Raw genomic sequence first — 24,611 nt, 5'->3', positions numbered from 1 at the left:
TGGCTAAAGATAATTCTGAACATTTATTAATAAGCTGTAAAGAATGATATGTTACACAACCTCTGTAATGACAGAGGGATCAGACCATCAGCACATCCGTCACCCTCTCACAGTACTGAGACGAGGTCATGACACACATGAACACACTCTTATCAAACCGTTATTAATATGTTGTGTTAATGTTTGCAGGTGCGAGTGTCTCCAGCCAGAACAGAGACACGAGTCTCCTCCCCGCCAAAGAGCGACAGCATCACTGAAGCAAACCCAGGTATGGATTAATAATTATCTAATAATTAATAAAGATGTACTGCTGCTGTGTGAACATGAGATAAACAGCTCTCCAGTCGCTGCCATTAGACCACCGGAGAAGAAGAAGAGGACAAACGAGATGACGTCATTAAAGAGCTCCAGTCGAAGCTCAAACGATGGAGAACCATGTGGAGAACCATGTGGAGAACATGATGGAAATATGACATCTGTGTTGTGAGGAAGGTCACAGCCTCCTCATCGCTCCACACAGATCTGATGTTTCCAGCTCTTCACTTTAAGTCACAGCTTGACCCCAATCTTTGTAGCTGCAGTCTTAAGGGCCATCAGCCAATCATAGGCCAATCTGACAGGGTGGGGTCCGGGTGGGGCACAGGGAATATACCTCTATGTATTTACATCTGCTTCTATATGTTTTATGTCAGGATGTCATACAATATAACAACAGTACTAATATATGCAGACACATGAGCTGCTGTAAACTGTGAGCAGTCCTGATGGAGGAGGCAGAGTGAGGGACAGATGGCGTGTGGTTGGCTGCCTGTCGGAGGAGGAAGTAAGGCAGGCGGGAGGTCTGGCCTACGATTGGCTGAGGATGGGAAGCATCATCCCGTCTCTGTGTGTGTGCGGGACCCTGAGGTCTTCCTCCATGTGTGCATTCTTGTGGATCGTCGTGTTTGACGTCTGGCGTCACACCTGAAGACTGACATGTGGTTCCGTTACAGACGGAGGAGGATGAGGGTGGATAAGGGAACCTCCAACATTCACCGGGAAACCAGTTTGTAGGAATATTTGTAAAGCATGGAATGTGGGAATCATTCGGGATGAATAGATTCTGTACTATCCACGGCCCAATACGAGTCCGGGACGTCTCTCTCTCTCTTTTGTCTTCTTCACCAAACCAGGTGCTATATGTGTCCCTTATTTTGATCTGTTATAACATTATGGTTGGTCATGATTTTATTCAGTCCAGCAGGGCTCAAATGCAACATGCTAAAACAAACCAAAGACAAAAGAAGACAAATCCACACAATAAACTTCTGAACCACTTCCTGGTTCATCTTGGACCTTCAGTGCCGAGTGTGAACTCTCTGACCTGAGATCTCACCTAAACAGGAAACTCGTGCTTGACTTCATCAGTCTCACAGGCAGATTGCAGATAATCTGAGTGATTGTTCACATGACAACCTGCAGTGCCAACAAGGGTTTATTGCTCAGCAGTTAAGAACCTGCCCCTCCTCCAGGTGACACATGTGATTACAGGTTCCTAGCTTGTTTTTGTCTTTTCAGGTGTTTAATATGACAGATATGTCTGGAGGCAAAGCCAGCAGATTTAACACACACGCACACACTGTGCTGGCATTAACTGACACTCCCACAGGTGTCAACCTGCACGGGATCCAGCATCTACTTCGACACAATGAAGCTGAAAATAATCCACAACCCATTTATATTCCTGCGTACACGCTCCTGCACATGTCGTCTGTCCAAGTGGAATAAATCTGCATGTGACGTGACAGAACGTGTGAAGAATAAACGTGATAAAACGTGATCAACATCCTGCGAAGGAAAATGTTGGTTAAAACTCCAATAGATCCAAAAGATCTGAACTCCTGTTCAACCAATGATTCTGTCTGTCTGTCTGTCTGTCTGTCTGTCTGTCTGTGTCCAGTTTGACTCAGTGAACCACAGAATCAAATGTTTAGTTTTACTTTAAGCGCAAATAAAGACATGATGGTGATGTTGGCCTCTTTGATGCAGCCACGTTGTGTCGTCTGATCAAGGCAACATGTTTCATGTCTGTTGTTTGCTGATGCACATGTTCATCATCAGCGTCATGTAATAATCAGATCTGTCTGTGTCTCGTCTCTAGAGTGTGTCAACAGTCAGCCTCCTCAGAGGAGCTGCTCCCTCAGCACCAGCTGTCGCCTCAAACTGGAGAGGCTGGAGCAGGTGTGTGTGTGTGTGTGTGTGTGTGGTTACACTAGAACTGTATTTTAAACATGATAAATTAATTGGTTAACAAAAAATATATTCAGAGCTATTTTGATATTTGATGAAAAGCTTAGATAACTTATTAAACAAAAACATTCTCTGGTTCTCAAATGTGAGGATTTCCTGTTTTCTTTGTTTATATGATTGTAAATTGAACATTTTGGGGGTTATAAACTGTTGGTCGGACAGAACTTTAACAGGACATTTTCACTATTTGCTGTTGTTTTAAAAAAAAGATTGACAAATCGGTTAATATTGAAAATAATGGTCCGTATGTTATGTCACAGTGTCGATCGTCTCAACAGTGTCACCGAGCTTAAAGCGGAGATACAGGGTTTTCATTGGATAGTGACAGTATGTCTGTGGCTGTTTGTCAGTGTTTGTTTCAGGGGCGTCACCACTGAGCTGAGTGTGTATTGATCTGTGTGTGTGTGTGTGTGTGTGTGTGTGTGTATCCAGGCTCTGGATCTGCTTGGTCTGAAGCCCACAGAGGCTCAGAGGCAGGCGCTCAGGTCCAGACTACGAGCTGATCCAGCAGGGACGGTGGCCTTGACAGGTAAGACCCCACTTCACCCCCCCCCCCCCTTTAACAATAATATGTTGTTATTATTGCTGTGTAACTTAATCCATAATAATACATCATCATTTATTAGTTGATTTATATTTCTTATTAATAATCTGAATCCTCAAAAATTTGTTCATTCATGTCTCCTGTCTTTAAGGGTAAGGAAACTTGTACATACTTGTACTGTACAGTGCAGTACAGTAAACACTTCTCAGTATCTTTGTGTAACCTGTGTGTATTTGTCTTGACAGATTTGGAGAGCCTGATCAGGGAGCTGTTCCAGCCTCAGCTGGAGGAGTTGACCGTCACCCAGCTGGGGTCAAGGTTCACATCTGACGACCTGTCCAGTTTGTTGGAGTCCCCCACAAACCCACTGGTAGGAGCTCACTGCAGCAGTGACCTATAATAACACAGTGAACAGCAGCATGCGACTCACATGACTGTTCACATGAGGTCTGAACCAGAACCAGGAGTCTGTTGAGGAACATTTTGATTCCACTTATTGATTCCTGAGAGACTTCTCAGTGCAGCAGGAAGAACAAAGAAAGCAGGAGATCAGATTTTTATGTAAACATGACATTATTCTCACAGCCACAGCGAAGGCTCTCAAACGTGGTCAATAAGAAAGAAGGAAATACAAGGAAACCTGCTGAAAGTGAGTTAGTTTTCCTTAGATTCAGTCAGAAGCAGAATGTAAAGATCAGATCATCAGCTGGTGTGATGTGTTGTTTGCTGGCTCGGACCACTCGATGTGGACGCTTCAGCATCGACCTGTTGGCGCGTGAGGCGGCCTATCAGCTGGGTGTAAAGATTTCCTCCACTGCCGGGGTCACGCAGTGTCAGAGCAATAATCAATCGCAGAGCAGGAGAATCTGTTCACCCTGGAAAAATACTTTCTGCATAAGCATCACTTCTTTCTCAGTAAGACGTGAGTCTGCACATTGGATTGGATGAAGTCCTTTAAAGTTATTGAGAAGTCCTTGAAGTGGATAAACAAGGGTCCTTTTTTTAGTTTATGTTTGGAGCAAAGTCTTCAAAATGAACCGAAACACACAGGTTTACCCTCAAATATCAAAATGTCTATTAAGTCCAGATTAATTTAACCCCAAAACTTCAAACAGGAGAGGTTAGGATCAGATCTGGGATCAGATTTAGGGAGTTTATTAGACGGCGGCTCCAAAGGATTTTGTATGACTTTGAGGATGTTTATGTTGTAATTAAAGAGTTTTTAATATCAACTTTGTGTGTGTGTGTGTGTGTGTGTGTGCAGCCGTCACTGTCAGACTCGGAGGACCTGGAGGAGATGGAGAGGCTGAGGAAGGAGCACATCGAGGCTCTGAGGGAGATCAAGAGGCTGCAGGTAAACACACACACACACACACCAGGATGTTCACTGTGACTCCACATCGCTCCACCCGGGGCGACATGTTTGCTCTTGACTTGTTTGTTTGTTTACTTCCTGTTTGCTGTTCTTCAGGAGCAGCTGGTTGAGTCTCAGAGAGTTCACCATCAGATGGAGGAGGAGCTCAGCAAGGTCAAACAGGTGAGTCACACCTGCTGCAGGTCACTCATGTTGTTGAAGTACTGCATTTAAGTACTATCTGAAGGTACTTCACCTCAGACTGACTTTAGAGAAAGAGATGTATAAGGTGATCAAATCTCACTACAGGCTGAACGAACCTGCGGCTAAAAAGCATTTCATCTCCTGCTGAAGTAGAGAACTCCTTCTCCAGATCCTTTGTGAACAACAACAACAACAACAACAACAACAACATTCATAAAGTGTAATTCATGTTGGTGCTTTCAGGACGTGTTGAGCTGAGCAGTGGGTTTGTTGTGTTTCTATAGTTGGTCTCATCTGGTGGGAGTGTGTGTGTGGGCTATTGAAGGGGTGCTTCTTTCAGAATAGATCAGCAGGTGAAGCCTGTGCACACACACACACACACACACACACACACTTACAATACATACACAAACACTTTAACCAGCAGTTAAAGACCAGCCAAACTCACCAGAGCTCAGCTTTCCTTCCTTTATTCCTATTGTTGTGTGTGTGTGTGTGTGTGTGTGTGTGTGTGTCTGTGTGTGTGTGTGTGTGTGTGTCTGTGTGTGTGTGTGTGTCTGTGTGTGTGTGTGTGTGTGTGTGTGTGTGTGTGTCTGTGTGTGTGTGTGTGTGTGTCTGTGTGTGTGTGTGTGTCTGTGTGTGTGTGTGTCTGTGTGTGTGTGTGTCTGTGTGTGTGTGTGTGTGTGTCTGTGTGTGTGTGTGTGTCTGTGTGTGTGTGTGTCTGTGTGTGTGTGTGTGTGTGTGTCTGTGTGTGTGTGTGTGTGTGGTGTGTGTGTGTGTGTCTGTGTGTGTGTGTGTGTCTGTGTGTGTGTGTGTCTGTGTGTGTGTGTGTGTGTGTGTCTGTGTGTGTGTGTGTGGGAGGTTGAGGCGGACTCGTACAGCAGCAGGCCTACAGTGGGAGGAGTGTAAGGCCACCATTGAGTCTTTTTTTGGGCTCCTCCTTGTGTTTGTTGTGATTCACAGCTGAAGGGTCTCAGCCTCTCTGACTCCCACTCTCCTGCCTCTCAACTTCTATTCTGTTGCATAAACCGATCAATATCTACATTTAGACGCAGCTAACAGATGTACTGCAACAACAAAGACTCGGCCGGGACATTTCCTATCTGTGTTTTGGACCTGAGGAGTAGAAACGGAGGGATTCACTTCATGTTCAGACTTTTATTTTGCTTTCATGTACTTCCTGCAATTATTTTTTTTAAAATTAGCTTTTTAAAAGTAGTTAAAACTAGCTAAGTTTATATAAAGTAGTTAAACTAGTTAATTGTATATAAAGTAGTTAAACTAGCTAACTGTATATAAAGTAGTTTAAACTAGCTAACTGTATATAAAGTAGTTTAAACTAGTTAACTGTATATAAAGCAGTTAAACTAGCTAACTGTATATAAAGTAGTTTAAACTAGTTAACTGTATATAAAGCAGTTAAACTAGCTAACTGTATATAAAGTAGTTTAAACTAGTTAACTGTATATAAAGCAGTTAAACTAGCTAACTGTATATAAAGTAGTTTAAACTAGTTAACTGTATATAAAGCAGTTAAACTAGCTAACTGTATATAAAGTAGTTAAACTAGTTAACTGTATATAAAGTAGTTAAACTAGCTAACTGTATATAAAGCAGTTAAAATAGCTTACTGTATATAAAGTAGTTTAAACTAGCTAACTGTATATAAAGTAGTTAAACTAGTTAACTGTATATAAAGCAGTTAAACTAGCTAACTGTATATAAAGCAGTTAAACTAGTTAACTGTATATAAAGCAGTTAAACTAGCTAACTGTATATAAAGCAGTTAAAATAGCTAACTGTATATAAAGTAGTTTAAACTAGCTAACTGTATATAAAGTAGTTAAACTAGTTAACTGTATATAAAGCAGTTAAACTAGCTAACTGTATATAAAGCAGTTAAAATAGCTAACTGTATATAAAGTAGTTTAAACTAGCTAACTGTATATAAAGTAGTTAAACTAGCTAACTGTATATAAAGCAGTTAAACTAGTTAACTGTATATAAAGCAGTTAAACTAGCTAACTGTATATAAAGCAGTTAAAATAGCTAACTGTATATAAAGTAGTTTAAACTAGCTAACTGTATATAAAGTAGTTAAACTAGTTAACTGTATATAAAGCAGTTAAACTAGTTAACTGTATATAAAGCAGTTAAACTAGTTAACTGTATATAAAGCAGTTAAAAAAGCTAACTTTATGTAAAGCAGTTAAACTAGCTAACTGTATATAAATCAGTTAAACTAGCTAACTGTATATAATTTAACTACTCAGATCATACTTTTACTTGAGTAAATGATCTGAGTACTCTCCAACCGTGTTAGTATTAGCCTTTTTCTAAATACTGGATAGTTGACCTCTTCGGTTTGTAGTATTTGAATGAAACAATCTGAAAAGAGAACGGGTTTAATGCACATCAGTAGATCTGCATTATACTCTCGTCTCCTGCATGAACTGACTGTTTCCTCACTGCCCTGCGTTATTATAAACTATGATGAAGTGGTCATGGATCACAGCATCACTCCCTCTTCCTCTCCGGCCAGTTTTCATGCTTGATTTCCGTCCTCTTGACTGTGTAGTTGCTGTGGCTGCTTTGACAAACAGTATGTTGGTGTTCAAGTTTGCTATCTCTTGTAGTGTAAAACAATCTAAAATTGGTGTAAAATGGTGTTAATAACTAGCGGATATAAATTACCTGACATCATTATATAGACTGACCCCCCAACTCTGTTTGTCTTGTAGGGTCCCTAAGCCCAAACAAAAGGCGTGTTGTTCAGCCCTGTTGACAGACTTGAATGTAGATATCAGACAGTTCTGCAAAACACTGGATTTATCTTCAATGCCTTTAAAATTCTTGATTTCTGCACGTGGCAACCATGGTTAGGTTAAAGTTAGGGAAAGGTTAAATAAAATGTTAAATGTCAAATGTTAATTGAAGGTATAAAAAAGTGATTATTGGACTTCATCAGTTGACAAACACGACTCCACATGAAGGATCATGTTGCTCGAATCATGTTGCTCGAGGACACAAAAAATCTATTATTGTAGGTTAAAGTCTAAGTACAGGGAGAGAGTACATTTACATATAATGAAGTCAGTACAAGTGATTCAACTTTATTTAGATATAATAAAGTCAGTACAAGTGATTCAACTTTATTTAGATATAATAAAGTCAGTACAAGTGATTCAACTTTATTTAGATATAATGAAGTCAGTACAAGTGATTCAACATTATTTAGATATTTATTTAGATATAATAAAGTCAGTACAAGTGATTCAACTTTATTTAGATATAATGAAGTCAGTACAAGTGATTCAACATTATTTAGATATTTATTTAGATATAATAAAGTCAGTACAAGTGATTCAACTTTATTTAGATATTTATTTAGATATAATAAAGTCAGTACAAGTGATTCAACTTTATTTAGATATAATGAAGTCAGTACAAGTGATTCAACATTATTTAGATATTTATTTAGATATAATGAAGTCAGTACAAGTGATTCAACTTTATTTAGATATAATGAAGTCAGTACAAGTGATAAACAGAGCGCAGGATCTCTTGGCTGTGGGAGGTTTTGATCTGAAGCACCTGTCAGTGAGGCTTTCAGGTTTCTGAAGAAGTCAAAGTCCAGCTGCCTTCAGAAACACTCAGTTTAAAATGCCTTTTGTCAAAAGTAGTAATGCGCTGTCCTGAATAACCTAAAGTGCATTTAATATCCTTCCCTCGGAGGATGGCTTTTTACCAGCACTGTCGTGGCTTTCAGTAAAATCAGCGGCTTACAGACGGAGACATTACATTAGTATTACATAACAGCCAAACAGAGCCAGAAACCGCCGTGAATGCAAATATGAACGTCATTTCTCAGTGAGCTCAGGAGCAGAAAAACCTCCGACTGTCGGGTTGAGGATGGAAAGCGGACCAGCCGCTGCTCTTTTGTTCTGCCTCTCACTGCCAGACTGTGCAGCTTGTGCACAGCGAGGGATTTTTCTTCCATTATGTTGCCTTTTCTGGAGGGCTGGAGGGCTGGAGGGCTGCTGGCAGAGGGGAGGCGGTTGACACGCGCTCTCATTACAGCTGGAGGTCAGGCCTCAAGATGGGGGACCTCTCAGGGCCCACCAGACCCCCTGAGGCCACAGCTGGAGTGAAGATATCTCATGCAGGGATCCATTAGTTACCCAACAGACCACACACACACACACGTCCATACTCGGTGCACACACTCCATCAGCTGGGCTTAAAATCATCGAGAATTAATTTTAACACTGTGGCGTACACACACATCATGTACACGTGGTCCGAAATGCTGCTGCCGAGCTTCAATCCTGAGTTCTTTACACTGGCTTCCCATCAAATTCAGAATCCAGTTCAAGATTGTTGTGATCAGGTTTAGAGCCCCGCATTAAAGAGCTACTGCTGACCTGGATCACCTGTAGGACCCTGAGGTGGTTGTTCCTCGATCCAGACTCAAGACAAAGGGGGGCTGTGACTTTGAGCTTGTAGCTTCTAAACTGTGGACACCTTTAAAAAGCATCTAGAGAGCCATTTGTTCAGACTTCCTTTTGTTTAGTTTTATTCTTTCATGTTTTTAGTATTTCTCTGTTGTCTTTTATTTGCTCTCTTGTCTCAGACACACAAACACACACACAACCTTGTACTTCTATACTTGTGAGGACCCCCATTGACATAATGCATTCCCTAACCTAAACATTCCCTAATTCTAACCTGAACCCTCAAACGGCCCTTTGAAGGTCTGTCCAAAAGGGAGGACCAGCCAAATTGTCCTCACTGCCAGGGTCTAAAACTCAAATTGGTTCTCACAAAGATAGTTGTACAAGGACACGCACACACTTTTTTCTTGGAACAGTGATTTGCAGAATTTTTTGAATTGCATGTAGCCCTGCTGGGAAAGTGAAAGTAACAGATGGACTGTTCTCACTCCCTCTGTTAGTGTGTGTGTGTGTGTGTGTGTGTGTGTGTGTGTGTGTCCACACCGCATGATTTCCGAGTGTTTTTCAGAAATAAACACGTCTTGCGTGTCCTTCATGTGTGTCCTGTTAGCTCTCACTACATATGACAGCACCACAGGAGGTGAGGCGAAGCTGCCAGAGTCAGTCCTGTCGGCTTCATGTGTGTGTGTGTGTGTGTGTGTGTGTGTGTGTGTTTGTAAAGGATGAAAATACATTAATAGAAAACACTCGGGGAGCTCACACCTCCACCAGAGCTACACAGTCCTCTAAATTAGCTGTTTTAATGTCTAATTTGTGGCTGTTCTGGAACTTCCTATCATACGACATGATCTCCATCAGCAGATGGAGTTTCCCAGATGTCATGGATTTGCAGATTCCCATTTTTGTCTGGGCACTTGAAGTACTTGAAGAGTTGTGAAGTGGGGGGGTCGATTTCAGACACCTCTGGTCCCGTTCTTTGTCCTCATAGAGGTGTTGAGTGACTGACAGCTGGGCATGAAACTCTCCTGTTGAACATCTGTTTGAGAAAACATCTGGTTCTTTTGTAAAAAGTCAAAGTTTCAAGAAGCCTGAGGACATAAAAACTGAAGGAGAGAAGTTCACTGCAAATCCCAAGGTGCATTTCAGCAAGAAACCTCCAATCACAGAGCTTCAAATTCTGTTAAATGCTAAAAACGAAAGATTACACTGTTAATAAAACTAAACTAAAATCTGCATCTTAAATTAATTCATGATGAATTCAGTAACTATGGCGACGTGTGAGTGGTGTTGACACAGATGGAAGTTTCATGTATCATGTTATAATGTTTGTCATAATAACATGAAAAGGTTTCTCATAATGATAATTGATTTATTTTAGCTAAATGCTGCAATAAAAACCAATGTGCTGAGGAAGCTCATGATATTATGGAAAGCTCCAGAACACTGAATGAACCTTGTGGTGAGATTGTTTTGTCAACAAAAGGTCAAGAATGAAAGTTGAACCTCAAACTCTCGACCTAGACCAGGACACAATGAAAAGTACACAAAAGTACAGGACAGCAATTGTACTTGCAGTAAAGTGTTAAGTAGTATTAATACTTTGAGCAGTTGTGTTTCCGTCTCTGTGTAATAATGTCGAGTCACTCTCCTTCAGCGTTTCCTCAGAACCACCGAGGATCACTTTACTGTCTGATGAGAGCTCCAGCCTTTATTTCAGGGCTGGAGGGTTTCACTTACTGGTTTCCAGTGTGCCAACAGTACTGGGAGTGGTTGCTTCCACAGTCAAGAGGGGTTACAGTGCCTAATTGTTGCGGTGTCTGTTTCACCGCCCTGACAGTTATGTAACTTCCACTCTGAAGGCTGGTTTTCCCTCCTGGCCTCAGACGCCGACTGTAGATCAACTGGAGCTTTGTGGAAACCAGATGGACGGAGTCACGGCTCCCCAAAGGCCCAACGCCAACTTCTACTACTAGAGTTTAATGAAAACAAGTCCGCCTTTTTAGCACTATTTAACTGCATGAACAGCTGTTGTCATAGTGATAAATGATAAACGGGTCACGCAGGTGGAATCGTGAGGCTTTGTGTAGTTTGTCAAGGTGAGTGGGGATTTGACCAGATGACTTCCCAAACAAGAGAAGAACCCCACTGTCCATGTTGATAAACCACAAAACGAATCAAATCATTATTAACAGAAAATGTATTGACAGTAATTCTGATGATCGATTCATCGTTTATGAAACTCCTCTCTGTTTTACATCACTGTAAACTGTATTTTGGGGTTTTTGACTGTTGTGATCTGAAGCCGTCCTTGGACTTGGTCAATTAATCGATTAATTTGGGAAAAACAGAGCGAGTTGACGTGAGTTTGTTGGGCGTCCCCTGGTGGGTGGGAGACCACCAGCCAGCTGTTCAGATCCGGTCTGCACCAGGATGAAGGTTTAGAGTGCCAACTGATCCCAGAGCTGTTATGTAAGAGGCTGCCTCACACTCACTCACACACAAGCAGTTTCTATACTTGTGAGGACCCTCACTGAAATACTGCATTCCAGAAATGTGGTTCAGACCTTCATGGTCCCCTCAGGATGAACTGTAATGGTGGTCCTCTGACTCTTCATCTAGCGCCACCATCAGGTCAACATGTTCATGTGTCCAATACTTTGGTTTATGGCCAAACACCTGCAGAACTGATGACGTTCATCAGCCTCAGCTGGACTCTGTGTTTACTGCTAATGTTAGCATGCTGATGTTAGCATTTAGCTCAAAGCACCGGTGTCTTAGTCCAGCCTCACAGAGCTGCTAGCATGGCTGCACACCCTCAGTCTTGTTTATTTCTATATTGTAAAGAGTTGATGTGACAGCTGCTGGCACGTCATCAGAGTGTATGCAGCTATTTCATTATGGAGCGTGCGTTCCCTGTATGAGTCATTCAGTCTCTTTGTGTCCCTGTGCCAACACCAAACTACACAGGAAAAAAACAGTTCACAAAGAAAAAATACTTTACTTAGTTCATATACATATAAAATAATTCACTGAGCGAAAAACAGGTTCACACTGCAGGATCAACGGGAATCGGTTGTCCCTCTTTTGGTTTCTAAATGCCGTTGACCTTATCAAAGATAGAAATGTGCTGAGCGGTGACAGGTCTGGGCGAGTCCTGCTGGGACACGACTGCACGGCCTGCTGATCCAGAGAAACCTCCCTCGGGCCGAAGCAAAGAGCTTCATCACACTAACTCACTCTGACACCAAGAATTCAAAATCATGACTCCAGCACCTTGAAAGATTTATGAGGGTTAAGAAGCTTTGAGCGGGCCCCGAACACACCACTGGGGCCCCGCCGATACTCTGCTGAGTAATCGCTTCACTTGTTGAGTGTGATGATGAAACTCTCCTCTCCTCTTCCTCCTTCCTCTGTGACGTTTCGGCAGGAAGTAAAAGTCGGCGCGGAGGAGAGTCGGGCTCTAAGGACTCGGATCCAGCTGGCCGAGGCGGCTCAGAAGCAGGCGAGGGGGATGGAGATGGACTACGAGGAGGTGATCCACCTGCTGGAGGCTGAGATCGCAGAGCTGAAGACTCAGAGAGTGGAGGCGCCGACCAACAAGGTGACCAACAAGACTTTGAGAAATTACTAAATGGATTAAAGAAACAGTTCCATGTGTTTCTGGACTTCCTCTCTGAGAGTCCGATGCTCAGATTGATGCCACTCTCATGTCTGCACGTTAAATATGAAGCTACAGTCGGCAGCCGGTTAGCTTAGCTTAGCATAAAGAGGTTGTAAGCATTTGTCTTCTTGTTCTGTGTTCATCGCAGGAGGAGACGGAGGAGCTGAAGAAGAGAGTGGCCGTCCTCGAGTGTCAACTACGGAAGAGCGAAGTGGCCAAAAAGGGCTTTGAGATGTCAACGGGAAAACTGCTGAGTTTTGTGGAGGTAAACAGTCAAACCAGAAGATGTATTCTTTATTTTTCTTCTCATCAACAAACCTCATGCTACAGCGAGCAGCTGTTTGAGGGAATGACCCTTTTAAACATGAAACTATATATGATGTAATAATCTTTGGTGTAACTGGACAGAACAACAGAGAAATTAAACAATAAAAGGACTTCAGTCATATTTTGGTTTTCTTTGTTTTCTTTTCTCTGTTCATCTGCAGAACGTTCAAGAGTTCCTGCTCGAAAGTCACGGACCGACGAAGAGCTACAGGTGTGTGTGTGTGTGTGTGTGTGTGTGAGCGACTAATCACAGCCCGCTGTTTGTTAGCGACACGGCAGCTATGCTAATGAGTCAGTGAGTACGAGCTGCTAAACTGGTTGCCGTTAGCAACCACCAGCTCTGCATCTCGTGTGTGTGTTTGTTTTACTGTGTGTGTTAATAATTGTGATAATGTTTGTGTATACAGTGGTGAGGATGTGTGTGTGTTGTTCATTTGTATGACCTGACTGTATGAGGTCACTTGTACAGTGTGTATGTGTGTGTGTGTAATTCTGTGTTTGTGACGGGGTGTGCATATAGTGTGTGTGTGTGTGTGTGTGTGTGTGTGTCTGACCCCGACACCATCGTCAGAATGTCACATAATGAGAGATCCTGCAGAGAGCAGAGCCCATTAGCCCAGTTTACACACACACACACACACACACACACTGCCAGTGGTCCAGCTTGGCCCACTTCAGCCCAGGTGGGACAGCAGTTAGCTCCTGTTAATGGCCGCCCGCAGCGTGCGGCAGCGTTATGAAACGTCTCGACCTGCAGAGAGAGTGAGAGGTCAGACTGAGACGTTACCATCAGACACCACAGAAGAAGAAGAGACGCAGTTTTAGCTTTTAACATTCAACAGGAGGAAACATCAAATATCTGATGACAGACGTCGTCACGTCCTTCCTGATTCTTTTCCTTTCTGTCCTCCTTTTTTCTGTCCTTCCTTCATTGCTTATATCTTCCCTTTCCTTCTTGCCTTCCTTCCTTTCTCGTGCTTTCTCCTTCTTTCCTTCTGCCTGTCCTTGATTCTTGATCTGTCCTGACTTTCTTCTTTCCTTCCTTCCATCCATCTTGCGTTCTTCTTTATTGTTTTCATATTTCCTTTCTCTTGGTTGGGTTCCTTCCTTTCTTCCTTTCCTTCCTCCTGTCCTTACTTAATTGCTTACATCTTCCCTTTCTGTCCATCTAAGCTTCTTTCCTTCCATCCTTCTTCCTTCTTTCCTCTTCCTTCTCTCGGTGTCCTCCTCCTCCTCTCTGTGTCCTCCTCTCGGTGTCCTCCTCCTCCTCTCGGTGTCCTCCTCCTCCTCTCTGTGTCCCCCTCCTTCCGTCCTCCTCCTCCTCTCTGTGTCCTCCTCTCTGTGTCCTCCTCCACCTCCTCTTGATTCTTATCGGTTTGTAACCGTAACAACGTGAGTTATCGGCACCTTCTGGCCGGTTGTGTAAGTCAGATGCTGTAAATCAGGTCAATCGTGGTGTTATTAAGTCACCCAGCTCTGGCACCTCCTGCTAGTCTCCTTTTATTTCAGACCAGGTCAGTGGGACACGTCGACTCGTCTTTCATAACCGCGGGACCCCCTGCTCGTGTGTTTTCTTTTTCCTCACCTGTCCGTCTGTTTCTAGGCCACTGGTTAGAGGAAATGTAGGCTGTCCGCTTGTTGAAATAAACTGTGGAGGTAATACGTTTAAAACGACGTGTTCATGAACGACCTCGGTGCTGACTGATGGGAGTGAAGTGAGCGCTGTTACCATGGCAACGCATCACTACAGCAACTGTGTGGTCATTCAAACAATTGGAGGTGTAAATTATCGCATCAGGCATAAACAAGCAGCTTCATGAGAGTCATTTAAAGCTGTTAGCTCCTCTGAACCAACCAGCTCAACATTTATCTTGGTGTTGAGACGTAACGGTGGTTCAAACACCATCATATGGCAGAGATCAATCACATATTTGACAATGAACTGAGTAACTGTGAAACCCTGTAGGCCACATCTCCTGAAGGCCTGGTCATCATGGGGGTCCCCTTGACCCTCCCCAGGACCTCCATGATGCCTCCATCTGTGGCTGTTTGTAGTCGCTTCTCTCTGCTGACACATCTGTCTCTCTTCTTGCAGCTCTGGAGACGTTAAAGTCGGAGCGTCGTCTCAAGGCCTCCCTCCTCGCTACAAGAAGAGTCCCTGGACTTCGGCCACGCTCGCCCAGGAGGCCAAAGAGCTCACAAGGACTGTCAGAGCCATCCTGGAGGTCGACTGTAAGTGATCCCAGCTCTCTCTGCTCGCCTCCAAGCATGCAGGTCTGCATGTCCTCCTCCTCCTCCTCCTCTCTGTTTCTGTGCTGCCCTGCATGCACCTCCCTCCGGATGAAGCTGAACCGAACTGATCCTGCCAACCTGCTGTTGTGAGTAACTGTCCTCCCCGTTTCAGTGCTGACCTTCTAGAGGACCCGACTGTAGGAGATCAAAGTCAGCCGAGACGTCAGCAGGACATCAACAGCCAACCGTGAACCCGAACTCTCTCCTCCCTGACAGCTCCTCACCTCCTCCTGCTAGATATGGACTCATGTCTTAGCTCTGCATGAAACACTGTTTTGTTTCTGTCACGCAGCTCATTCATCCGTCAGTAAACAGCGGTCCGATTCCTGTGTCTTAACCTGGAAAAGAAATGCAGCTGCAGTCATTGGACAAGATCAAATGTGTAATCCTTTAATGGACACTTTGTCTTAAAACATCAGTTCATCTTTTAAGAGACGTTTCTTCAGGTTGATTCACTGGAGGAGACCGCTGTGAAGCTGATGGACTACATGAACGTTTAGACATTTTGCCCATTGGTCACCTTCTTCATTATGTGATGAGAGTAATGGCACCAGTAGAGTGGTTCATAGACAGTTCTCAAACAGGAGTCCATGGTATGAATCCATCTTTTGAATAAACTGAGTGAACTTATTGTCCCATATGTGACCGAGCTAACTAGCTAGCTCAAGGAGCTACCGTGACAGACAAGTGCCACCATGTTCCTGGCTTTCTGGCTTGTTAACGGTTCTCTTGCCAGCTGCTCGTTCACCAACTAGTCACACCAAACCTGTAGAACCACATACTTCACAAAGACATCCGGAGAAAAATGTGCTGTGCCACTTTCTGCTGTTTGGCCAAGCCATTTTGGCTACTTATCTGAGCAGCTAGTTAGCCCAGCTGTTTAAAGTTTAAAATGTTTTTCAGCTTGTTGTGTTGCCCCAGAGTGACCAAAAAGAGCCAGTTAGTGCAGCTTTAAGTTCTTACTTTCAATAATGCCAGTCAGCCAGCGGTGGAAGAAGTATTCCTTTACTTCAGTAAAAGTACTAATACCACACTGTGAAAATTCTCCACTACAAGTGAAAGTCCTGCATTCAAAACCTTAAGTAAAAGTATGTAAGTATTATCAGCAATATGTACTTAAAGTATTTAAAGTTAGAGTTACATAAAGTGGAAATACTCAGATTTATACTTGAGTAAATGTACATTCCACCACTGCAGTCAGCTACGTAAGGCTAAACGTGTTAGCATTGATCAGAATCTCAGAGATAGTGCCAAAACACTGGTCAGAAGTGAGCGATGGACAAAACTCCCAAATTGTTGGTGTAGTCCTCTAACGTTGACCCCTCTGTCTCATCTGTCACATCAGTGAACACCTTCATTCAACAGCAACATGAAACAATATGAAACTTTAACGTCAGTGTCGTCTGGTTGCCGTTTGCTGTAGCTGAACGAGTTAACACAGTTAGACAATAACTCCCGTAGCTTCCTGTGTGTCGCTCCGCTCGCCGTCATCAGTGTGTACCTTCGTGTCCGAGTGGCTGAATGTTTGTGCAGTAGATTAGTCAGCAAAACAAAGTGTAGACGCATCAAACAATACGGGAGGAGAAACCCTGAAAACCTCACTCACCTTCAAACGCGAGGTCAGGAGGGGCGAAGGCAGACGGTAAAGAAGCCACGACATTCATGTTGGAACGCAGCCATCGTGGTCTAGTGCCAGCAATGCTTGAAGGACAGTTCCAGCCTGATGAGACGCTTTTATCATGTTTGGAGTTTTTTGCTGTTTGTCCTTTTTCTTTTTCTGAGTAAATATTCTGAAACAAACTCGACATATCGTGAGTTGTTCTTTGTGAAGAGGACCACTGTTTCAAATCTCGTCATGATTTCTGGATTAGACTAGCTGCTGGAAGAGTCTTGATTCATCTGTTAGATCTACTGGGCTGTGATTGATATAAGACGACTGCCGCAGCTTCAGGTGTTGCCAAAGAGGGTTTGTTTGAGAAGCAAAGACGAACAAAAGCACCAGTTTTCGTCTAAAGAGTGTTTTATGACTATTAATATTAAGAGTTCAAATCCCTGCAATGAAAACCAAGTCCAGAGGACAGTGGAACAGATCGTTTTGTCATTTGTTTTGTTAAAAACATTTAAAGCGTCCTTGAACGCACCAACAGGAAGCGTTTTGTCACCTGGAAAAGTCTCGACTGAGATGGACTATATGCTGCAGCAGTCTGCAGGTGTTTCATGGCATCAGAAAGAACCAACATGGCTGCCTGGAAGGTAGGAACTCAAATGTAAATACGTACTGTGTGTTTAGCAAAACATTCCTGGTACGTAGTTAATGGGCTAAATGATGCCTAGGAGAGTGAAGGGTTTCCAGGATATACACCAAGCCGGTGGTTAGGTCATGGGGAGTGGTATCTTTCCAGTATATACACAGAGCCATCCGGTCGCTTAGGGATCAAGGGAAAGTGGAGTTCTCCAGAAAATACACAGAGCCGGTAGGTTGAAGCGTTTACAGTAATTATACAGAGCCTTTTGGGAGTTCAGGGGCCTGGTAGTGTGGAGTGTGGAGTGTTTTCAGCAAATACACTGAGGCGATTGATCAGGGAACCGAGAGTATGAAACAGTGCAAATACTATGAAGGCAGTGGGCAGCCAAGACTGAAGCATTCCCAGCAAATACACAGAGCCGGGATGCCTTTCACGGACATTACGTGACTTGGTCAGGGGGCTTTGGGGCTTTCTAGTAATTACACAGAGCCATCAGGGGCTTCAGAGGGTCTGGGAGATTGAAGCATTCCCAAAAGGTCTACAGAGCTGTTGGTTCGTTCAGAGGACCTGTGACTAGACGACATTCCCAGCAAATACACAGAGCCAATGGGTAGTTCAGGGGGCTGGTAATATGGAGCCTTAATAGAGCCAGAATGTAGTTCATAAGCGCTAGAGATTAATATCCAGCAAATACACAAAGCCAGCCTTTGGTTCAGGGGGCCTTGGTGGTTCAGAAGGACCGCTGAACCTCCAGTTAGTTTGATTATATTCTTTAAATGCAGTTTGTGTTCAACAGGCAGGATGTGGGTTTAATTCCTCTCAGTGGGGGGGCATGGGCAGTTACATAATTAACAGCCGAGATTCAGGATCACGAGTGGAGACGTCCTCCATCGCTGGCCGAGTCCTGTCAGAGGTGATGATGAAGGAGGAACTAAACCAAGTCCCGGAGCACAGAAAGTAGGTCGCGGCCCTCGTTGCCTGGATACGTGTTCTGCTTTAACATCGTAAAGCTCGTAACTGAGGGAACCTTCATCTTCCTCGTTCACTGCTGTTAATGTGGCCGCGCACACACACACACACACACACACTGTGACAGACTGCATGATAAACAATCAGCTGAAAGGCTTCAGGCTGCAGTTTCAGACACATTCAGTTCATTCACTGGTAACTCGGACACTGTTACCATGACGACCGTGTCTCTCCTATGACTTGCATTCATTTGCAGCTACTATGCACTCACCAAAATACATTTTATGGGTAATGAAGGCTGTCTGGGTTCATTCTTCATCGAACTCGTTCACCGCCAACGTGTTTCATCCTGAGGCGTCTTGATGTTACACAATAGAAGTCTTATTATGAATGACTCATCGCTCACAACATTCAGAAAGTAGAGGATAAAACCTGCAGATTCTGACCTTTAAAAGTTCTTGAAAGAAAAAAGCACAACCTTTACAGCTTCAGATGTCTTTTGATTAACGATGGAGTGAGAACTTTAATGATCCAGAATGTGACTGTCATCCTCTGGGACCTAATAATAATCATCAACTGGTCATTAAACATGTGGATGTCCTGCAGCTAGAACACAGTATTATTGTCATTATTGTTTTTATTAGTTATGATTGATTCTTCTTTACAATAAAAAATTACTTTGTGCTGTTTTATGTGACAGAAAACTGAATCTCTTTGAGTTGTGAAGACGTCACCTTGACTCTGGGAAACTGGGATGGACAATTATTATTTTAATTATTAGTAATTCGTTGATAGTAAAAGTAATCATTAGTTGCTGCCCTACAAGTTATAATAGCTTTTAAAACTGATTAACACTTGATTAATTGATTACAGTTAAATACTGTAACAGTTGAAACACACTTAAAGCAAGTGCTCATTCAAAAATCCATCAATTTAACAGAATCCTCCACACAACCTGAGGCAGGTTATTCTAAAAAGGCTTCTTTTCCCTCTGCAGTTTGGTCTGTTTTCCACCAATGAAAATGAATCCGTTTTAAAACGTTGGACCAACAGCTGATGACTGTCAGAGTTCACAGTTGAGTACGTCTGTGTGTCTTTGTGTTTCGGTTGCCATGACAACTGAACCAGCATACATTAGTGAGCTGAACCTCCAGTGTCTGTCTGGATCATTAAATCATACATGTGCATCAAAAATACACCAGATTTATAGCAGCCGGATATAATAACGTTTTATGGGTCCTAATCAAATCATTTTTTCTTCATTAAATCTCTTCTGTTCAGACTCAAACCAACAGTGAATGTTTCTACTAACAGGTGTATCACCACCTGATATATCTTATTATTATTATTAAAACACATCAGTGAGCCTCACTGTTGTTTCCTTCATCACCATGAACACACACACTGTAGTTTATCTGGACTCAGTCCCACACACACCGTCCTGCTGCTCCACATGTGGATTCATCCGCCGCTGAAAATAGTCCCCTATTTCCTGCTGTTAGTTTGATAAAAACTCCAGCGAGCAGCTGTTTGAGGGAATGACTGAGCCTTTTGAAACAAGAAATTATATATTTGTGAGGAGTTTTTTAAGATTGACGTCAGTAGGAACCAATGGGCTGAGAGCCACAGACAGGAAGTGAGACAGGACTGAGAGACGGACTGACTCTTTTTATGGGATTTGTTGACAAGAAGAAAAACACGAACTAACACTAGATTCATCTGTTAACAGAAATGAGGAGGACATCTGAGGACAAAAGAAAAGCTCCATGAGACACTTTCAGCATAATTGATCATTTATATGTTAAAGTTAGTAAACCTTAACTTCCTTTAGATTCTGTCAAACAGTCACTGTCCTCTAACATGTGACTGCAGGGACGTTTTCACACTGAAGAAAGTTCATTATCATAATATAAATCATTACATTTCAGGGTGAAGACTTGGTTTAAGGTTAGAGTTAAGTCTCCGGGAAATGAATGTAAGTCAGTGTAATGTGTGTGTGTGTGTGTGTGTGTGTGTGTGTGTGTGTGTGATGTGTGATGTCATGAGGAGCGCAGTGTAAAAGTAAATGAAGCGTCCGAAGTGATCTTAGAGGGTCATTCGGTCATGACTGTCTGTGCAGAGGGTCCTGACGGGACTCTGCTGATGTGTGGCAGTCTGAGTTTGAGTAATGAGCCTCTGTGGCTGTGAATGTGTTTCCCTGGAGACGCTTCCTGCTGCGTTCCTGCAGCCGTGGCCTTTGAGCTGCTCGAACAGATGAAATCAGTCGTGGTCGCTCTTCAACGACCTCGTCGAAATCAGCAGGGTGTTAGATAACAGCACCGTCAGCTGAAATCTCCGACAAACATGCAAAATATTGTCTAATCCAAAGAAACACAAAGATCTGCCAAGTTCACTTCTAGAAGTCCAAAACAATCAGATCAGAAACTAGTTAAAAAGACTTCATGTGGGCGTTAAAGTTCAGTTATATGAATATACAAACAGACATTTCCATTAAACATTAAAACAGAGCTGAAATATATTCACAACATGTCAGCAGGCCTCTCTGAGGTGCAGCATGTATAGATTTCCAGGTTTTCCAGGAACCTTGGGAGGTCATCATGGCTCATTGTCTCTTTGACAGACATGTTTCCACCACCTGACACCTGCCTCCCGTCCCTCGGCCCACCTGTCAACACTCGACAGGTGAAACCTGGTCTGTGAAAGGAAGCGCAGAGCTTCACAGTTTGTATTCACAGAGACACAAAGCAGCGTCCCGTCTCGGATCAGGTGTCTTTGTTCCAGAGGTGAGAACCTGCTTCGTCTCCTCCGTGTACAAACGTGAAGATTATTACGACTTCCTGTGGACGGGAGACGAGACCGGCTGAGTCTGATGAAGACGTTCAGTCACGGTTCATTAATTCCGCTGATGTATTGATCCAGTGATTGATCCAGATGTGTCCACTCCTTCCTTTCTGAGAGTACACCTCCAACACCTCCGCGGCTCAGCCTCCACGTCGTGATGAACCATGTTTGGACCGTCACCATCAGCAGCTCTGAACAGTTTATCGGACTGTCAGGAGTTGATTCACATCACGTAGTTTGTCATGTACCGTGTTATGTGTCGCGTCAGAGCCGTCGCTGGGCTCCGGGTCACAGCCTTCATCACAATCCCTCTTTTCTCTGAAGGTGCGAAATGTTTGGTTTTAGTTTACGGGCTGATGTCCGCAGGGCAGCACTTGAGACTTTGCCCCCTTTTGTTCTCTGAAATGGGGTTAAGAGACTTTTCATGCTCCACAGTAAGTGGAGCGATACAGTGGAAAAGTACAGTAGACTCGGTCTTCATGGACTACTGGAGCTCCTCGGGGACAACAGGCTGGATGGAAACTTGATACTCTGTTGACCTGATTGTGTCTGAATGTCTCAAACCAGGAGAGGAAAAGTGAAGCTCCAGACTGAACAGACCACATTAAACATCCACTGAATGACTGTTCATTTCCCCCCTGCAGGTCTTCCTTACGGCTGGGAGGAGGCCTACACTGCAGACGGAGTCAAATACTACATCAAGTAAGAGGAAGCAGACGTGTTCCCTCCCACTCATCATCTGCTGAGGCAGAACTTGATTACTGGGAGCTATTAGACCCAAAACCAAGTACTCATCCCTCCTGGAGTACTTACCTTAGTTCATAATGTTTGTTTGCAGTAAACCTAATGATGTATAACTGACTCATCCACAGAACGCTCGCTGCATTGTGAGACTGAATATAATTATTATTTATGATGAACATGAGGAGGTACACAATACAATTATTATTATTATGTATTTCTATTATTGATGACACAGCAGTACATCACACGCACCATGTCAGCAACAAGTTGTTGGACAGATAAACGTCCCTCCAAGCTACTTTTAATTGAAGATAAACTAGAGAAACTAGAGTAAAGCACTCGTCCACACTTGAACAGTCAGTGTGTGTTCATGTTGAGCTCCAGCAGCTGGTCTGTGGCTTCATCACAGCTTCAGGACACATGTGAGGGGCACAGATGATGATGATGATGATGATGAGGCTGTGGATGATGAACAGAGGGAAGGATTTGTTTCTCACTGTGAAGACCTGCAGTCATGAGAGCAGCCAGTCTCAGTCTCATCACAAGAGGTTATTTAGAAACATCCAGAGAAGCGACGAGGCGGTCTGTCTGTGATCAGTAACACTCAGCGAGCGTCTCCTCTTGTGTCTTTGTTCTGACCCGTGACATCACATGACAGTCACGTGACCCAGACGACATCGTGGAGCCTCCCTGTGACCAGCAGCAGCAGCAGCAGCAGCAGCAGCCCCCAGGGCCCTCCTCCACCTCCAGAGGCCTCACAGCTGGAGGGGGAGCGGGACGGAGAGGCGGCGGACCGAAGGCCCGGAGCGTCCATAGAGACGGAGATGTAAACACTTACTGTTACCGTAGCAACATGATGGTTTCATGATGGGGTGATGAAAAAACACTCCAATTAAAGGAAGTTTAAGCATTAAGAAGTTTTGTTTGCCTCACCTGGACTCACCTGGACTCACCTGTGCTGTTTCATCAAACACACAGAACTTTATTTTAAAGGAATAGTTCAACATTTTGGGAAATGTGCTTATTTGCTTTCTCGCTGAAAGTTAGCCGTTCAGATTGATGCCATCTCATGTCAGTAAATATGAAGGAACAGCCAGCAGCCAGTTAGCTTAGCTTAGCCTAAAGACTGGAAACAGGGGGAAACAGCTAGCCTGGCTCCGTCCTAAGTAAAACAAATCACCCACCAGCAGCTCTAAAATCCAGGCTAGCTGTTTCCCTCTGTTTCCAGTCTTTATGCTAAGCTAAATAATCGGCTGCTGGCTGGTCCTTCATATTCACAGTAAAGATGTGAGAGTGGTTTCAATCTTTTATCAACCTTTTCCTTAAAATTCTAGCGGTGATCCCAAAGTTTCTAAGAAACAAATATGTCAGAGTGAATTTTGGTGAAGCAATGATGCACAAGACATCCAGAATATGTCCATGGACATGTGTTACTGTTGGACAGTGATTTGGTTCTTACCCATGTTACCTGGTTGTAAAGCTTCAGGCATCATTTCCAGTGTTTCAGAATAAAGGAGTGCTGTAACTCTCTTCATTAAGCTTTGCCATTGTTTTCTGCTGAATGGGAAGACGTGACGTGACCTCTCAGGTTACTGAGCCACAACTGAGCAATGAGTGTTAGAGCATGTCTTTACCAAACAGACACCATCTGATGCAGTAAGAGAGGCAGAAGGTGAGTTTCAGTCTGGACTAGTCCTCCTCCGTCTCCGCTCTCTGTTTCCAGCCTTCACTCAGAACACTGAACCGTCGGCATGTTTTTATTCCCAGCGACAGGAAGTCTTTCTCAGCAGATGAAGCTATTCTGAGAAGGTCCACATTCCTGAATTGTTCTTCAGGGCCACAATGGAGCCTGAAGTCTGCTGCCAGACTTCTCCCGACCAACAACGTGTTTTTCTCTCTGCAGCAGCTCAAAGGTGAAAGAACTGAGAGAAAAATCTGTTTTTAATTGTTTGTTTTCAACATTAAACAGCAGCGGAAACAATATTCTTATAATCAAGATGCAGAAACTCATTTTTAATGGCAAAACCATCAAAATAAGACTCCTGGTTTGAGCTCCTAACCTTCAAAATAAAAGTGCAAAGTGTTAACTTTAGATTAGTTAAATCTAATAATTGATAACACATCTGTTGAGCTACAGGAGGTAAATATGAGATCAATAATTGATCTTCAATATATTACCTAAAATCATTAACAATACAGAAAAGCTTCCAAGATGTATATTTTTCAAATGCAGTACTGCGTACTATTATACTAAAGTTTTATATTAGTTATATACAGCTTGTGAAGCTCAGGTTAAATAAAACGTTGAGATGACGGTGTGTCCTCCGAAGTCGTGGTGGTGTTATTATCAGACTGTAACGTGTGTTATGTCAGAGGCCGATCGATCCAGAGACCAGCTGTGTGTGTGTGTGTGTGTGTGTGTGTGTGTGTGTGTGTTATTTCATCTGATGTGGGATTTTAAAGTAATTCTTCTCTGACGCAAGTAACAAAATAAAAGTCTGTAACAATAAGATTATTCTACTGTTTAGCTTCAGCTGAGGAAGTCATGGGGGGAATCATTTATTAAGCGCTGGTGTGTGTGTGTGTGTGTGTGTGTGTGATGTGAATGGCAGTATTTATAGTGTTGGTGCGAGGGCTGGAAGTGGACGGGTCGAGCCAATATTCTTCGTGCCCGCGGCTCCGAGTA

General features: G+C 43.3%; 1 protein-coding gene across 1 annotated transcript in view; it reads left to right on the top strand.

Moving 5' to 3' along the window:
• stxbp4 (syntaxin binding protein 4) overlaps window positions 1-22,755 on the top strand; it is a 36,358-nt gene extending 13,603 nt beyond the window's left edge. Inside the window, exons 11-22 of the mRNA XM_070927426.1 lie at window positions 190-268; window positions 2,141-2,220; window positions 2,722-2,818; window positions 3,079-3,203; window positions 4,098-4,187; window positions 4,305-4,370; window positions 12,273-12,446; window positions 12,655-12,771; window positions 12,995-13,044; window positions 14,929-15,065; window positions 21,826-21,883; window positions 22,584-22,755. Of these exons, the coding sequence (XP_070783527.1) occupies window positions 190-268; window positions 2,141-2,220; window positions 2,722-2,818; window positions 3,079-3,203; window positions 4,098-4,187; window positions 4,305-4,370; window positions 12,273-12,446; window positions 12,655-12,771; window positions 12,995-13,044; window positions 14,929-15,065; window positions 21,826-21,883; window positions 22,584-22,755 (1,245 nt within the window). The remainder of the gene's footprint in view (window positions 1-189; window positions 269-2,140; window positions 2,221-2,721; window positions 2,819-3,078; window positions 3,204-4,097; window positions 4,188-4,304; window positions 4,371-12,272; window positions 12,447-12,654; window positions 12,772-12,994; window positions 13,045-14,928; window positions 15,066-21,825; window positions 21,884-22,583) is intronic.
• Window positions 22,756-24,611: the final 1,856 nt, after the last annotated feature.

The sequence above is a fragment of the Enoplosus armatus genome, chromosome 20 (assembly GCF_043641665.1).
Source record: "Enoplosus armatus isolate fEnoArm2 chromosome 20, fEnoArm2.hap1, whole genome shotgun sequence".
NCBI classification, from domain to species: domain Eukaryota; kingdom Metazoa; phylum Chordata; class Actinopteri; order Centrarchiformes; family Enoplosidae; genus Enoplosus; species Enoplosus armatus.
This window is presented reverse-complemented; position numbering and strand designations above follow the sequence as displayed.